At 36.9% G+C, this 18033-nt stretch overlaps 1 protein-coding gene across 2 annotated transcripts in view; it reads left to right on the forward strand.

Annotated features, from left to right (window-relative positions):
* The window catches only part of ppp1r9a (protein phosphatase 1, regulatory subunit 9A), a 72430-nt gene that overhangs the window by 39908 nt on the left and 14489 nt on the right, over positions 1 to 18033 (forward strand). For both annotated transcript variants that reach the window (XM_073822013.1, XM_073822014.1), the window contains exons 7-11: positions 7950 to 8105; positions 10916 to 10969; positions 12622 to 12851; positions 15259 to 15355; positions 17206 to 17353. In XM_073822013.1, the coding sequence (XP_073678114.1) occupies positions 7950 to 8105; positions 10916 to 10969; positions 12622 to 12851; positions 15259 to 15355; positions 17206 to 17353 (685 nt within the window). The remainder of the gene's footprint in view (positions 1 to 7949; positions 8106 to 10915; positions 10970 to 12621; positions 12852 to 15258; positions 15356 to 17205; positions 17354 to 18033) is intronic.

Genomic DNA, 18033 nt, shown 5'->3' on the forward strand with positions numbered 1-18033 from the left:
TACGCAAGCTATGATGACTTTCACCTTGATAGTTTAACGCGGATGTATACCGAAGCCGAAGACTGTAGAATATGGTCGCGCGTTTAAGTCTCCTCCGCCAAAACACAGACGGAATCGCGTCGTCCTCCATTCATAAAAACCGAATCTACTATAGCGAAATGCCACGTAAATTCGTCGTTTTTTGGATTCATAAATCAAATGTTGGTCAGTCACTCAGATTTCAAATCAAATCGCGATATGGACTAGTGTATGTGAAAACTGAAATGCAAAAAGACCGTTTTAATATGAATCCGATATGTTCCGTTTGCCTAGCTGTATGTATGCATTGCGGAGACGAGCTTTTACTACACGCATACTGAAACACACGTGACGCTCCCGGTAATTTTTGGCATTTTCATCTCACATGAACAGATAAACTCAATCTCCCAAACTGCTGTGAGTGTCACTTTTACCGTTTCATTTGAGAAAACTAGCATCATATCATACTGTATGACACAGAAACTTCACGGCAACCTGTCAAAATAAAAGTACGGTGTAACATGTAATGGGCTGGGTAGGTGTTGACGTTAAAAAAAACACAATCTAATAGGGAGAAAAAATAATTTCATTGTTAGTTAGTTAGTAAACACAAGTACATCTAATTGAACATAATTTATTTCATCAACAAATTATCATAGAACAGCTTTATGAGCTTTATGATCCATTCTCAAAGACTTTAAGTCATTATTTGGGTAGCACACATATTCTGAATGCCTTCATCAGAATTCAAATTAGCCATTTTAATCTAGATTAATCTAGATTAATTCCAAGATTTAATCTAGATTAATCTAGATTAAAAAAAATAATCTATGCCCACCCCTAATATATATATATATATATATATATATATATATATATATATATATATATAATATATATATATATATAATGATTATTATTACCACTAATAATATATATTAATATATATACATTTTTTATTTAAAAATTAAATAATAATAATACTTATTATTTAGAAAATTTAAATTAAATTATATAATGATAAAATGTAATTAATGATAATAAAAAAATATATATAAATAATAAATATATATAAATATATATTAATATATAAATAAATATATATAATTTTTTTTTTAAAGATTACAAAATATAATATACATAAATTAAAAATGTATAACAAAATAATTTTAACACATTTACCAAATGTTGCTGTTTTATTCAAATTTTACCATGGAATTCATGCTTACTCAAGTTTATTATTCTTATTATTAGTAGTAGTAAATGTTCATCTCTTATTCTCTGAGTAGAAAATATTTTATAATTTAACAATTTTCTTTAACTATAGTTCAACAAAAAATATTTTAAAGTTGATTTTAAATTGATAATATCCCATGTGATATTTAGTTTTTCACATACTCAAAATCAGTCTTACAACATAAAAATATGATATTTCTCCATTGTCACAAATTAGATTTCAGCAATGTTACAAAGGCCCAATCCCAATTCTATTTTCTACCCCTTCGCCTACCCCTCGCCCCTTCCCCTTGTCCCTTGAAACAAAGTGTAAAGGGGAAGGGCTAAAATATTTCCCCTAAGAAATGGGACACCACTACAACACTGTTATACGTCATCATAGGTTGTCGCTAGTTCCTAATGTTACATCAGAGGACATGCGCAGATGTTTATCACTCATTCCAAGATGTCAAAATGTTGTCATGTTTCAAAAAGTACAAATGTACAGTGTACGCACCGTTCATTCACATGTGGCCGTAAGCAAAACAAACAACGCATTATCACATGCGCGGCAAATTGCTAATCAGTGTAGTGGTGCCTGGAGAAGTATATATGCTTCATTTGTGAATTTCGTTTTCAACTTTCTATTTGAACGCGTTCGTTTTCTGGATCCTTGGACTAAAATGTTTACAGGGGTTCACTTGTTTAAGAAATTTCTGATCGTAAAAATCAGCTTCTTTTTATTTGTAAAGGTATCGTTGTTATTATTATGTACTGATTTAAATTACTGGTGCGGTGAGCGGGCGCAGGTGCATTTGGCGCAATCATCAAATACATTTCAAAGCAAGCCGGCTCCACGGTCTTGACTGCATCATCACTGCCTTTATTGGGTGTTTTTAGCGAATATTTACATTTATTCACATGACTGGATGTGGTGGACTGCCATGATTTTGGCGAATGCAGGACACTACTGAATAATGCGCATCAGAGGGGATTTAAAAAGTGGAAGTGTGTATACACCGTATACCTGCGTACACCCCCCACTACACCACCGTTGCAAATTGCCGTGCCACTGGTCTTTCATGTTTCTAACATGCAGTCAAGTGCATGTGACATAAAAATATATTTTGTAATATCGTGCAATTAGTGCTATCTGATAGCAAACTTTAGCGATTTTTTTGCAAACGTTTATTTACAAAACAACACCATAAACACAAACACAAGATTGAAGGTAATATACATATAATGAAACACTGTCATCAAAATCCTTATTTAAGGCAAAAATTACATATATTTACGAGTCTGCTTGCTCGAGTGAGCAGCCATGTTGGAAATTTCTCTTAGCCCTTCGTATGAAGTGAGGTCCTGAAAAATCTTCGTTTGGAGGGCTATCTGGCCCTTCCCCTTACCCCTACCCCTCCAACCAAAAGAGAAATGAGACACCCCTACCCCTTCACGTGAACGCGCCAAACGGAGGGGTAGGGCTAAGTGTAGGGGTAAGGGGTAGAATTGGGATTGAGCCAAAGTGTGCTTAGGCTGTTGAGAGCTTCTCATGGAAAAACACCCACAGTGGCAGCTTTCTGCTCAGTGGAGTGTTGATGGGGTTTGTTATATTACTAGTCACCGAGCAGTTATTGCTCAGTTCTCATTACCGAATCGGGGGCCAGCCTGGCTTCCCAAACAAAAGGGCCACAAGTCTGTTGCTGCGATCTCTTTTCGAAAAGATTCAGAGCGGTGCATTACCATAATGCATGCAGGTCTGTCACCGCAGTGAGATACTGTATGAAAGCTCTGATGACTGACTGAAGAAAGCGCTGAATTAATTGCCCTCTACGATTCAGAGATAATTACATCAGTAGACCAGGCAAAGCAATTTCTACCTTGTGATTTGGAGGACACGGACAATTTAGCATTATGAACTCTCGTACAGCGCAGAATGATGCAAGACTCACACGTGCTAATGAAAGAGTGAATTTTTAATGCCTCGCGTTATTTGTCAGTGAGAATCTGCATGTGTGTTGATTTCAGATTGCATCAAAATCTCACATTATACATTTAGCTGATGTCATTCTCAAGTACCCACATGGTTTTATTTGTTCCTCCTCTGCGGTAACGTCTGGATATTTTGTGGCGGCTGGCTCGGATGCAGACTGCGCTCCTGAAATGGCTGTGCGATCAGCGCTGTTTTATAATTCTGGCACAGGCGGCTTCTCCCAGCAGACGGGCTGCCCGTAAGGAATTGTAATGAATGTAGCAGTCCCTGCTAAAAGATTAGCATGTTTGTGTGTGGGTGTATGTTCGTGCGAATGTGCCATGTGTGTGCTTGAGCGTCAGCACATGTGAATATCTGTTTAAATGTGTCATATCGGTGTCGTGCGAGAGAGGCCTTGCACAATGAAGGTTTAGGGGCTGGTGTGTTCACTGAGGCAGAATGGTGTGAACCTGCTTGAAATCTTGCTGTGCTGTGGATAAGCAGCTGCCAAAACAATTCACAAGCTGCCTGCCAGCAGTAAATGGCCTTAAAACAGCAAGGTCCTGCAGGATGGAGTGGTTATAAGGACATCCAAGAAAGGTTAGTGGTGGAATGATGGAATAGGCTTACAGTAGCCTCAGTCGCACTTATAAATTTATGAATTTCTCAGCATAATTCAATATCAAACCAAATCATGAAGGTTACCGTTTTGTAACCTTATTTTTTTGCCATTTGTGCAATTACTTGTAACCAACCATGACAGTAACTATGGACATCATGAGTTCTTTATCTGCATATTAGTTTTTTCTAGAGATGCAGAGTAGAATAATCGATGAGCTGATATTTGACATTTTTTAATTGATCTTATCTTTACTTTTATCAGTCGATATTGGATAATATTGACTGAAAAATATAATATCAAGCAATTTGTAATATTTGTCTCTCTCTCTCTCTCTCTCTCTCACACACACACACATATATCATATATATTAAACATTAAAAATGTAAAATATAAATAAATACATTTATTTATTTGTTTTTTGTTTAAGATATACTTTTTTAAAAATATAACAGACCAAAACTGTTTGGGGTCAGTATTATTATTAAAAGCAAGAATGCATTAAATTTAACAAATGTGATGGTAAGACATTTATAATGTGACATGTTCAAATACATTTTGTAAACTTAATATTCATCAAAGATTTCTGATCTGGAAATATTATAAAACACAAAATTTTTAATATGTAAAAATTATTGTATTATGCATGATGATGAGCTAACATAAAACTAATTTTAAACACAACATAATAGTAATTTCTATTATTATCGTTATAAATGATAAATAATAATCATTTTATATACACGGCAGGGGAAGTTAGCAATATTGCAACGTTTAAATAACCTTGTTGTCAGTTCTACTGAAGACACTACTAATTTTTTGAAAATTGTAAAATATAATATTCATTTTTCTGATTAGATAATAATGAATGAATTTTGTAAGTTTGCCCACTGACAAAGAAATGATCCGTCTATAATTTTAATGATAGGTTTATTTGAACAATGAGAGACAGAATAACAGCAAAACAAATCCAAAAAATGTATTTTAAAAAAGTTTTTATTTATTTGCAATTTAACGAGTAGAATTATTATTTGACCACTTCCCAAAACATGACTAGTACTTGGTAGCAAAACCCTTTTTGGCCATCACAGAGGTCAGACGTTTTTAGTAGTTGGCTACCAGGTTTGCACACATCTTAGGAGGGATTTTGTCTTACTCCTCTTTGCAGATCCTCTCCAAGTTATTAAGGTTTCGAGGATGACAATTGGCAACTCGAACCTTCACCCCGCTCTACAGATTTTCTATGGGATTAATGTCTGAAGACTGGCTGGGCCACTCCAGGACCTTAATGTGCCCTGACCGTGTGTTTTGGGTCATTGTCATGCAGGAATACCAATCCATGACCCATTTTCAGTGCCCTGGGCTTGATGCTACATGGCCCTGTCCATTGTCCCTTTGATGCGGTGCAGTTGTCCTGTCCCCTTAACAGAAAAACACCCACAAAGCATAATGTTTTCACCTCCATGTTTGACGGTGGGGATGGTGTTCTTGGGGTCATAGGCAGCATTCCTCCTCCTCCAAACACGGCAAGTTAAGTTCATGCAAAAGAGCTCGATTTTGGTCTCATCTGACCACAACACTTTTATCCAGTCCTCCTCTGAGTCATTTAGATGTTCATTGTCAAACTTCAGACGGGCCTATACATGTGCTTTCTTGAGCAGGGGGACCTTGTGGGCACTGCAGGATTTCAGTCCCTCACGGCGTAGTGTGTTACCAATTGTTTTCTTGGTGACTATGATCCCATCTGCCTTGAGATCATTGACAAAACCCTTAGTGTAGTTCTGGGCTGATTCCTCACCGTTCTCATGATCATTGAAACTTCACGATGTGAGACCTTGCATGGAGCCCCAGACTGCGGGAGATTGACAGTTATTTTGTGTTTCTTTCATTTGCGAATAATCACACCAAGCTGCTTGGCAATAGTTTTGTAGCCCATTCCAACCTTGTGTAGGTCTACAATCTTGTCCCTGACATCCTCCAATTTGACATATGTGGACAAGTGTCTTTTATACAGGTAACAAACTGAGATTAGGAGCACTCCCCTTTAAGAGAGTGCTCCTAATCTCAGCTTGTTACCTGTATAAAAGACAACTGGGAGCCAGAAATCTTGCTGATTAATAGGGAATCAAATACTTATTTCACTCATTGAATGCAAATCAATTTATAACTTTTTTGAAATGTGTTTTTCTGGATTTTTTTGTTGTTATTCTCTCTTTTGTTGTCATAAACCTACCATTAAAATTATAGACTGATAATTTCTTTGTCAGTGGGCAAACATACAAAATCAGCAGGGGATCTCACTATGAGGCAAAATTGCTTATTTCATTTGTTTTTACATATTACTTTACATTTACTGTTCACATAAAGTTAATCTTTAAAAACATAAAGATGTAAATGTATAAAATCTAATCACTAGAAAATCTTTGGGGAAATTAAATTTTCTTACTATATAATATTCCCAAATTCACAAGTAGCATTTGAAACAATTTATATAAAATGTTAGTATTTGATTTTTAATTTAGACAAAATAGTATAGAATTTTACTATAATATGATATATAATAAATAGAACTTGGTTTGGTACTTTGTTATCTAATACAGTGACGTTCATAATTTTTTGTGTGGCTTGAAAGATCAGTCCACCTCCAGAATAATAATTCCCTGATAATTTACTCACCTCCATGTCATCCAAGATGTTCACGTCTGTCTTTTTCCAGTCTAAAAGAAATTAAGGTTTTTAAGGAAAACTTTCCAGGATGTTAGTTATTTGTCTGTCTACTTTAGTTCAAAAAGGTAGGTTAGAGTGAAAATCTAATTTTCTCCTCCAACTTGAACATTGTTGAATCTGCAGTTTGGAACTTCAACCTGCTAGCTCCCATTGAAATCCACTATTTGGAATCCTGGAATGTTTTCCTCAAAAACCTTAATAACTTTTCAACTAAAGAAAGAAAGAAAGAAAGAAAGAAAGAAGGAAAGAAAGACATGAACATCTTGGATGACATGGGGGTGAGTAAAAAAATTATTCTGGAAGTGAACTAATCCTTTAAGTACTTTCTGTGCCTCTGTATATGACCTTCTTGCAATTAGTTTCCTCGAACATGTGTGGTACAGCAACCACCAGTGTGTTAAAAGGATGGTGACACATATACTAATTGAATGTGACACTCCAAAATGAGCTAATTTGCCCCTTGAGGATATCTGAGAGGTAATATCATGCTGATGATATTAAGTCTGTGTGCTACGCTTCGTGTCCTCTCATTTAACGTGTGAGGGAATGAGAGGGAGTGGTGAGGAGACACAAATGAGACACAATGGAGACCACTCAGGTTAAAGCAGTACAGTAGGACAGGGTTATATCTGGCCTCCTGCTAGGCAGAATAATTTGATCTGGAAAGTAGGCCTCCCAGGGAACAGCCCTGCCCTGCAACCAGATACAAGCATCAGCCAAGCAGAACCAACCTGTCTGTGTGTCTCTGCACATCCATCTGCCTAAAATAACTTTGGCATACCCACACGCAAGCAGGAGAAATAGATGCTGCATGAATTGTTTTTACTTTTAAAAGATAATAGAGTAAAACTGTTCAAAAGTTTGGGGTCAGTATGATTTAAAAAATATATATTTGCATTCAGCAAGGATGCATTAGATTTAACAGATGGGACAGTAAAGATATTTATGGTGTTACAAAAGATTACATTTTATGCATTTGTTGCTACACAATCACTAAGATGTTCGGAGTGCCTGCTAGAGCATTGCTACATGATTGCTAGGGTGTTATGTGAGTTGCTGGGTCATTGTTTACTAGCTCAATTCAAAAAAAATATTTTTATTTATTTGTACTTTTTTGTGGTTTGTCAAGTTTAATAGTTTAAACATCTCATAGCACATTTCAGTGAGCTGTGCAAATTGAAGTAAAGTTCACGTTTCAGTTGGTTAAGCATAACCAGTTCATATTAAATCAAAGCCATGTTTTTAGGATATAAAATGGTCTAGTTTATGTATTGTTCTAAAGAAAATACAGCATCTTGGACACACAATATAAAGTTGTTCACCCTATTAAAGACAGAAACCCTTCATTTTGATTGCTCCAGTAAATGCGAATGTTTATTCCCATGTGCCCATGCTCAGACAGGGGAGTACGCCACGGATGAGGAGGAGGAGGAGGCAGGCCAGACGGGAACAGACAGAGATGTGGCCATTGAGGTTTTCGATTTACCAGAAAATGAGGACATCATCTCGCCATCAGAACTGGACGCCACCAAACTTTATCAGAAGTTTCGAGAGGTAAACTAGCCTGGGTTTCCCCATCCTGCCTTGCGCAGCGCAATTTTATTCCCGCTGCTAGTCTAGTCTGGAAACCATGGACCTAATTTTCACCTAAGATAGGGAACCAATCACAGAACGGGGAGGGAGCAGCAAGACGATGACGCCTTCTATGCGACTCACCGAAGCAGTTTGTTACTATGGATCCAGCATGGCAGCAGACGCAAAGTTATCTTTCGTGTCTACACCGGACGCGAGCGGCGTGACCCGACGCGACAAATGACATTAGAACCTATTAAGCCCCGTTCACACTAGACGCGACTTCTGTTGCTGCATGTCGCCAGAGGCTGGCGATGAGGTCGCGAGTGGGCGTTCTCATTACTGGTTGCTTAGTAACGTCATTTAACAGACGTTTTTATCCAAAGCAACTTTGGAAACAAAGACAAGCAGGTTACAATTCATTTTAATGCAGTTAACATTATTTTTGTATGTGGGCATGGACATGTCATATAAAACAGGACAATCACTGCTGGAGCTGAAAGGAGAATGATCACGAGCACTATCGTCTTCTTTCCTATTGGCTGTCGCTCCCGAAAGTCGCTCTTCATTTGCATAAAGTTTAGAGATTCTGAACTTTGTCGCGTCGCTGGACACGCCCACATCCGGTCGCCAACGGTCGCTGACGGCCGCTGTCGCTCTCGTCGCCGGAAATCGCCGACTCTCCATTGAAATGAATGGGATCGCGTCGCTTAGTCGCTGCATGTCGCGTGTAGTGTGAATGTGGCTTTATGCTGTCTACACTGGATGCGGCGCGACACGGCAAATCCCTGACAGTAATCTGCTGCCGCGTTCTATTTATGACGTGCTCACACAAAGTTTAAATGATTTGCAACGTTCGCCTTGTCGCGTCCAGTGTAGACAGACTTTAGCTGTTGTGGCGCGGCAACTGTCGCGTCCGGTGTAGACACGGTATAGTGTTCTAAGTAGTTTAGAACGCAAGTTTATTTTGAAAAAAGAGCAACTTTTGGCATTCGCTCTACATACGTCATCCGGTATAATTGAAACGATTGGCTCTGGGCATTCGTAAACCACGCCTCAAATACGAGAAAATGAACATGTGGTTCCCAGACCACGAATCATGATGAAGTCATAACGTGGTCTGGCGTTAGCCAGGCTAGAGGTAAACCAAGACTACATGCATTTTTGAACAAATGATCATTGAAAGGTAGTTCAATGGATAGTTCACCCAAAAATGAAAATTCTGTCATTAATAACTCACCTTTATATCGTTCCAAACCCGTAAGACCTTTGTTCATCTTCAGAACACAAATTAAGATACAGTTGAGGTCAAAAGTTTACATCCCACTCTCAGAATCTGCAAAATGTTAATTATTTTACCAAAAAAAGAGGGATCATACAAAATGCGTGGTGTTGTTTATTTAGAACTGCCATGAATAAGATATTTCACATAAATTATGTTTTTTTTTTGGAGAGAAGTGGCTTCTTTGCTGCCCTTCTTGACACCAGGCCATCTTCCAAAAGTCTTGGCCTCACTGTGCGTGCAGATGCGCTCACACCTGCCTGCTGCCATTCCTGAGCAAGCTCTGCACTGGTGGCACTCCGATCCCGCAGCTGAATCCTCTTTAGGAGACGATCCTGGCGCTTGCTGGACTTTCTTGGACGCCCTGAAGCCTTCTTAACAATGCAGTGGAAAGTTTTTTTCAGGATCAAGTTAATTTCCATGGCAAAGAAGGACTATGCAATTCATCTGATCACTCTTCATAACATTCTGGAGTATATGCAAATTGCTATTATAAAAACTTAAGCAGCAACTTTTCCAATTTCCAATATTTATGTAATTCTCAAAACTTTTGGCCACGACTGTACACACATTTCAGTTCAAACAGCTTGTAAAAGTGATGGTGGCACCGGATGACCCCTTTAAGGCACAGAAAGATAGTAAGGACATCATTAAAATAGTCCATGTGACATCAGTGGTTCAACTGTAATGTTATAAAGCTACAAGAATACTTTTTGTGCACGAAGACAACACAATTACTATATTCAACAATTTCTTCTCTTCTGTGTCAGTCTTTGACATGCGTTCATGAGAGTACCATGTTCTGAAATAGAACGTCCATCTCTCTTAGTTCATCATCTATATATTCTGGTTCAAATAAGTAGGACAAGTAAGGCAAAAAATTGCAAGTCATTCTCTGTGTATTAAGCAACTGTTTTGTTTCTTAAGCAACAAAACATTTGAAATCATTTCTGAAGGAATCATTTCTGCGACAGTGAAGACTGGAGTGATGGTTGATAGACATGCTGCTAAATATTAATAAATTTCATTGAAAATGTATTACAATAAAAAATGTAATACCTTGTAAATTGTAAATAAAAATCGCAAGTTCCTACTGCCACCCTGCCATGACAGCTTAATCAACCTAGAGAAAATAGACAATTAATCCTTTTAATTTTGTCAATACTCAATTCACCACATATCTACTTCACATTTGTCCTGTCTCCAAAACCACATGGCTTAGAATACATAAATAACGTTTCACTATTGGTTTGTACCTAGAATTACCTTTTATCTTGGCTGCTCTTCTTTGTAAATATTGTATCTCAGAACTCACTCCTTCCTCAGTTGTCTCAGTCTTTTTCCTGCTGTCTCTCTGCTGTTCTTTCTCTTGAGTCTGGATTTGCAGAGAGAGAGAGAGTGTGTTGTCACGCAGAGAGAGCCTCTCTGGTCAGTTCCCTTTGAGAGGAGGACTGTCCTTGATCATCCACTCATCTTTCTTCTACTCTCTCTTATCCCTTTGTGTCTACAGCTGCAGATTAAACACACTGTCACTGAAGCTGAGATCCAGAAACTCAAGAACAAGGTAAGAGGCTACTGTATCTACCCCCAAAGAAAGCTACAAATTGGATGCTGTTTTTTTTCCTGTTTTTATTGCAAGTTTCACTTATACTTCAGACTTTTTTTGTTTGTTATCATTAATACAGTAAGCAAGAGGAAAGTGCACCTGCAGGACTTAATGACCTCAAAAAGGCGGAAAAAATGTTACTTTCTATTAGTTATATATTTATATTGCCAGTTCTCATTTAAAATTTAGTTTAGTTTTTAGTCATTTTGCAGTTAGCTTTTGCCAAATAGCTTTTAAAAATATTTCTACATTTCTACAATTATTTTTATATTATTAGATTTATTTTGTTGTTGAATATTTACAGTCAAACCAAAATGTATTCAGATACCTTCAAAATTTCTCACATTATCAGTTATTTGCTATAGTTTAGAAAATAGTAATAAAATATGACAAGAACTCAGAGTTAAACTGTCAGATAGCTTTGATAGAAAGGTATGTAATGGATTACAATCAATCAAAAATTCAGACTACTTTGGTATGACATTATTTACACAACTATCAATATTTTGTTGATCAATTACCAAGCAATGCTTAATTTTGTTCAGTCTGTGGTGTAAAAAGGTTGCATTAGCAATTAAAGAAAAAACACTTAAGCAAAAAATGGTCAGGTCAAAGTGTCTGAATATTTTTTGGTCCCACATTTATATCAAATTTGCTGTTAATCCACACAGTATGAAGAATATTTGGGTACTCTGCACTAACTAGTAAAAAAATGTGGTGTCTGAAAATTTTTTGGTTTGACTGTAGATCTTAGATGTCTTTATTTACTGAAAACTAGTTTTAATAGTTTTAATTTTAGTTTTAGTTATCCAAAACAATTGCAAAAATCTGCCGCTTTTGTTGCAGCCGACTCAAATCTGTTTTTTGTTTTTTTTGTAGTATCAAATCCGTATTTTGTAGTGTGAACAGCAAAAACAGCAAACTAAATAGGGTTTTTTAGTCATTCAGAACATGGTGCAGATGAAACACCAATACAAGTCGTCTTGGTCTCCAAATATTCCCTTTTTTTACTCAAACTTTCCTCATAGCGAGTGACATTCACTATGTATTGAATAGTGAATGTGTGAGTCAGCGGTTTTGGACAGCATGCTTGAATGCTTAAAGCACCTTCTCTCAAGCACCATGTGAATTCAGTGGCAAATGTCATGATAGACATGAGCAGAATCAAAAATTACAGCTTTCCACACTGACAGCGACTCTTAGTTGTTGTCTGAGAAAGTCTCTTGGCGTAGTGCTGACGTTTACATCATTACCATTGCAACCCATCTAGACGCGCCAGATATTGACTACACTGTTTGAACAAACGTCAGATTTCATCTCTTGTAAAATGACAGTACAGACGGTCAGGGCTAAATTTGAATTAGTTTATGGTGTGAACAAAGCTATTTATATTCCTCTGGCTTATATAGACACATGTTGACATGTCTATCTATCATTCTATTGTTCTCTGTATCATTCCTGTAAAATTAATAGTAGTATCCACATTTCTTAAGTAATTAAAATTAGGTCGGTTTTGTTTTCATATAAACAGTTCACTATGCTTTATTGACTTTGTTGGATATTTACCTTTCATTTCCTCCCTGTGTCTCCATCCTGGTCTCTCTATTTAGCTGGCCGCAGTGGAAAAAGAGAAGGCACGGTGGGAGAAAGAGAAGACACAGCTCAAGCAAAGCATCGAGGACAATAAGGAGAGGATGCTAAAATTGGAGAGCTATTGGATCGAGGCTCAGACGCTGTGCCATACGGTCAACGAGCATCTGAAGGAGGCCCAAAGTCAGTATCAGACCCTGGAAAAGAAGTACAACAAGGCCAAGAAGCTCATTAAGGACTTCCAGCAGAGGTATGAAGAATGAAATGATGGAATTGTACTTTAATCATGTTCTCTAAACATAAGAGAATTCTTAGAGATTACTAATTGCATTTCAGGTAATTATAATACCAGTGCAGTGCTGAGCGGAAGGATCTTGATTATGTGGTTGGTGGTCTTTCAACAAAGACCACAAATGAGCTCATTACCATTCAGTTTTTAAAGTAGCAGTTTTCTTAAACTATTTTAGTTGCCTTGCAGTCTGCTGCGTACATAGGTAGCTGCCATCTTAGATAGCTTCCAAACTAATATGGAACCTCATAGGCAACCCAAATTGGAAACACTTCTCGGTATATACTCTATTATATACTCTATTATGACCAGATCAAATAAGAAACGTTTCAGACGTGCACGCCAACTTCACTTCAGGGGCAGCTCTTAAAGTAATAGCAGCCAAATATCTAATAACCTAGCTGCTGTGAGGAAATCAATCACTTTTGTAGCTTTAAGGATTCATCTATATTTAATTTAGTATTTAGTGTTTAATAACATTTCTGTATATTTCCTACTTGCTGAAGGGCACATGTAAATAATGGGTTTATGTAAAGGTTAGTGTTAATTTTGTCAGCCTTTTTAAAATTTTAGTCTTAGTCTTAGTTCTGTGTTAAATATCCCTGTTAGTTTTATCAAATTTAGTCAACCTTATACTATTCTTTTTAAGTCAAGTTTTAGTCAATTAAAAGTCTTAGCATTTTAGTCAAAGAAAATCTAGTATTTTAGACTAGTTTTAGTCAATATAATCTTCGTCCCATTTTTGTCATGCTGTATAATAAATAAACTGATAAAAAAAATTTGCTCAAAATTGTAATCGTAATGATTGTTGTCATTTGGGAAATTTACTTTTACATTTCAGGTTTTGCACTTTCACCAGGATGTCGACACATTTTTTTTTCTTATCTAGGCCCAGTTTCACAGACAGGGCTTAGACTAAGCCAGGACTAGGCCATAGTTCAATAAGGACATTTAAGTAATATTTATAAACATGCCTTAGAAAAAACATTACAACAAATGAACTGATATATTTTAAGATCAGCCAGTGCAAGTTTTTTTCAGTTGAAACAGCTCAGACTTACATTTTAGTCTAGGACTAGGCTTAAGCCTTGCCTGTGAAACCGCGAGCTAATGTACTGATTTATTATAGGCTATTTATTGTATAAATTAATATCAAAGACTTGTGCATGCTCTCTGTGAACATTATGAAAACTGGTAAAACATACGAAAAAAACTACAGTGGTTGAGTAAGTGCATTTATTTAGCAACCACAATCACAAACAATATTGTCAAGATCTCATGAAAACTCGTGTACAGCAGTCCGCAATAATATTTTGTCTCCATTTTTGACAAAAATAAAAAGAGATTTTGACATTTTTATTTTTAGAAATAAAATAAAAATGTTGATAGGTGTCAAATCAAATTTTTGGTCCCAAATTTTTTATCCATTTTACTGGTAGTGCTCTGTATGAAGAACCTTTGAGTATAATATGTCACAGTTTACTTTATTTTGCCATCCTCACTTGTCCTGCACCCACTTGTAAAAAAAAATATATGAAAAATCATATCTGGTGTCTAAATCATTTTTGGTTTGACTGTACACGCCATGTTGGATTCGATGGAAAAGTCTTAATAATCTGCATAATTGTGCTGCCTACCTTTTCTAACAGCCTTTATCAGAAGTGTGTTTGTGATTCCGTACAAAGGCAGCTCTCTAGGTTTTGGCACAGAGCCCTGGCAACAAGAAATGGCTTGTAGCCGTTTATATGCAAAGTCTGTAAAACAATTGTCATGCTGAAGCAGGTATATGCTGACATAGCTTGTCGGTTAGAATGAAGCTGGAAGATCCAAAGCACATTTCAACAGGGTGGATTTTGTACTTAAATGCGGCTTAGGTTCTAAATGAAAAGATATGTTGCAATTATATAATTGTGAACTGAGTTTAATCTTCATAATGTCTGTGTGGCTGAAGGTTGTGAAAGTCACAGCACACATTTCTCAAGCCTAAAAGCGTGAGCGGCGGAGTGTGTGAGGCTGTGAGCTGATCTCTGTGGTCATTTCGATCACAACTCTTCTCCTCTAGAGCCTGACTGCCTTTAATTGTGGTTTCCCTTCAGGCATTATTGCCATAGTTAACTGCGGAGTCGCTGTCTATCCATGCCGACAAGTCTGAAGGAGCAGTCTCGGCACTCCATTTTACAAGAAGCCTCACGGTTGACAGTAGTTTGATGGATTTGTTTTTCGTTATTTGTTTGATAATGAGATTCTCTGCTCTAGAGGAGAAGGCCTTCGAAATAGACTAATAGGTTCATACAAACCCGTCTCAGCCCATAAATGAGCACAAACATTATTGTCCTTTTGCAAAATCTCTGTCTTTGCTTGCTTTCAGAGAGATGGAGTTTGCTCAGAGGGAGGATGCAGAAAAGAAGAGGCTGGAGGAGGCGGAAAAGGCTCATTTGGCTGAAATCCAGAGTCTTCAAGTTAGGGTAATTATCTGCACACACACACAGAACTGTCTCGAACTGTGAAATCATCCAAAGTCTGTTTGTATTAGTCAGTTTGTGAGCCCGCATGGAAAATATATATTGCAACTGAGCAAGAGTCTTAAAGGGATAGTTCACCCAGAAATTAAAATTCTGTCATTAATTACCTACCCTCATGTTGTTCGAAACCCGTTAGACCTTCGTTCATCTTCAGAACACAAATTAAGAGATTTTTGATGAAATCCAAGAGCTTTTTGACCCTGCATACACAGCAACAAAACTCACTTCAAGGATAGTAAGATAGTAAGAACATCATTAAAATAGTTCATGTGACATCAGTGGGATCAGTATTTTTCATAAAATAAATGGAGCCTTGATGATCATAAAGGACTTCTATGTAATCCATATGTTCGGTTGAGGTCATAAATTTACATTACATACATTTTTCAGCATTTTTGTGTATTTGAATCCTTTCTAACAATGACTGTATGATTTTGTGATCCGTCTTTTCACACTGAGGACAACTGAGGGACTCATATGCAACTATTACAGAAGGTTCAAATGCTCACACTTGGCGTGTTTTTTGGCAAAAAAAAGTTGACAAGGGCGTTTTTTTAGTTTTAAAAAGTCTATATAACAACTATAACTGCTATAACAACAGCTGCAACAGTAGCCTATGTGGTGCAGAAATGTTGAGAAGAGAGAAAGCTGGCTCTTTTCATTTTTGTCATTTTTGCCTTTTATTTGATAGGACAGTATTTAGACAGGAAGCAAAGTGGGAGAGAGAGAGAGCGGACGGGATCCGGAAAGGTCTGCCCGAAGGGGCTCAAGAAGCTATCGGCACTGCACAGCGATTTTTGAGGTTAACGGGGAGGCGAATGTCGGTTCACAACAATAAAATAAAAGTCTATCTAACGGCACCTTTCTTGTTGTTCCTGTTGTTATGGAAATGACAGGTCTAGCTGCTCGCTTGTCATTGGTCAGCTGTTAAAAAGGTGCTTGACGTAGGACGTTTTCTTCAGAAAAGTTAAACTTTTTTCAGCTTCAAAAAGACGCTGAAAGTTGCAGACAAAAGATGCCAGCGCTGGCATTTTAAAAAAAACTCTCAGGACGTTTTTGAAAAACACGGTTTACTCCATAGCATTAGAATGTAAAATAGACTCTGGAAATTTAAAAAAAAAGATGCCAAGCGTGAGCATAGCCTAATGCTTCAGAAGGAAAAACCATGCATTAAGAGCCAGGGGTTGAAAACTTTTTGAATTTGAAGATCAGGGTAAGTACTAAATGAAAAAATATGATATTTAAGAAAAATGTACACATTTCCATTCTGCTCAAAAGTTTTCACCCCCGGCTCTTAATGCATGGTTTTTCCTTCTGGAGCATCAGTGAGCGTTTGAACCTTCTGTAATAGTTGCATATGTGTCCCTCAGTTGTCCTCAGTGTGAAAAGATGGATCTCAAAATCATACAGTCATTGTTGGAAAGGGTTCAAATACACAAAAATGCTGGAAAACCAAAGAATTTGTGGGACCTGAAGAATTTGTCTGAAGAAAAGCAGGAAGTTTAACTGTTCGGGACAAACAAGGGACTCGTGAACAACTATCACTAAACAAAAACACACAGCTGTGGATTACTGAGGTCACAACACAGTATTATGAATCAAAGGGATGTAAACTTTTGAACGGGGTAATTTTTATAAATTCAACTATTATTTTCTCTTGTAACATGCATTTTGTATGATCCCTCTTATTTTGGTAAAATAATGAACATTTTGCAGATTCTGAAAGGGGGGTGTAAACTTTTAACCTCAACTGTATATTGTATAGAAACTATACCATGTATTGTTTTCTATAGATTGCTACTCTGGAGTCAGAGCTGATGCAGCTGATGAAGCAAAATGGCATCCAGGTAAACAATAACAACAACAGCGCTGAGAGCCGAGCCCAGCTGACTGAGAGACTGACGGCCTTACAGTGTCCGAGGAGAAGTGTTGCTGCAGGGGGTGAGTCACAAAAACACACATGCACACACCTTAACACTCACCCAGTAGCTCATTAATTACCAAAATTATCATCTGTCTACTGCTTGACAAGTGTCCTCAGACAAGATCAGACGCTCACGTACTAGGACACTTTATGTGGCAGGTCATTTTTTTTGCTTCCAAAGTATAAATAGTGATATAGTGGTAGGTGAAGCACCATGCAGGTACCAGATGGGCATTTTCATAATGTGACAGGAAACAATTAATACACGGGACAAATTTCCTTATCAGTCTCGATTAAAACTGTAGTTATCAAAAAGATAGGAGGAAAGGAGATGGGTTTCAGCTGCTACAAAGGGGAAATATGTCAGATCCAATGTATAACACCTTACCAATATTCCATAGGTTTTAGTTAAAGCCAGATTGCTTTGATTTTTGTTTTGTTTTTTTGCATACAAATAATAAGAACAAGCTGTTAAAAAGGCAACTGAATAGGAATCATTAATATATATGTTAATATTTTGGGGAAATTGACATGTGTTGTGGTGTAAATAATCATAATATATATAATAAAATCATAATTTTTATTATTGCTTTTTATATAACAAAAAGTATATTATAATATTTAAAAATGATTGTATTATGCATGATGATGAGCTAATAAGATTTATTATTATCATCATTATGCTTAATACAATTAT

The sequence above is a fragment of the Garra rufa genome, chromosome 17, assembly GCF_049309525.1.
Source record: "Garra rufa chromosome 17, GarRuf1.0, whole genome shotgun sequence".
Classification (NCBI taxonomy): Eukaryota; Metazoa; Chordata; class Actinopteri; order Cypriniformes; family Cyprinidae; genus Garra; species Garra rufa.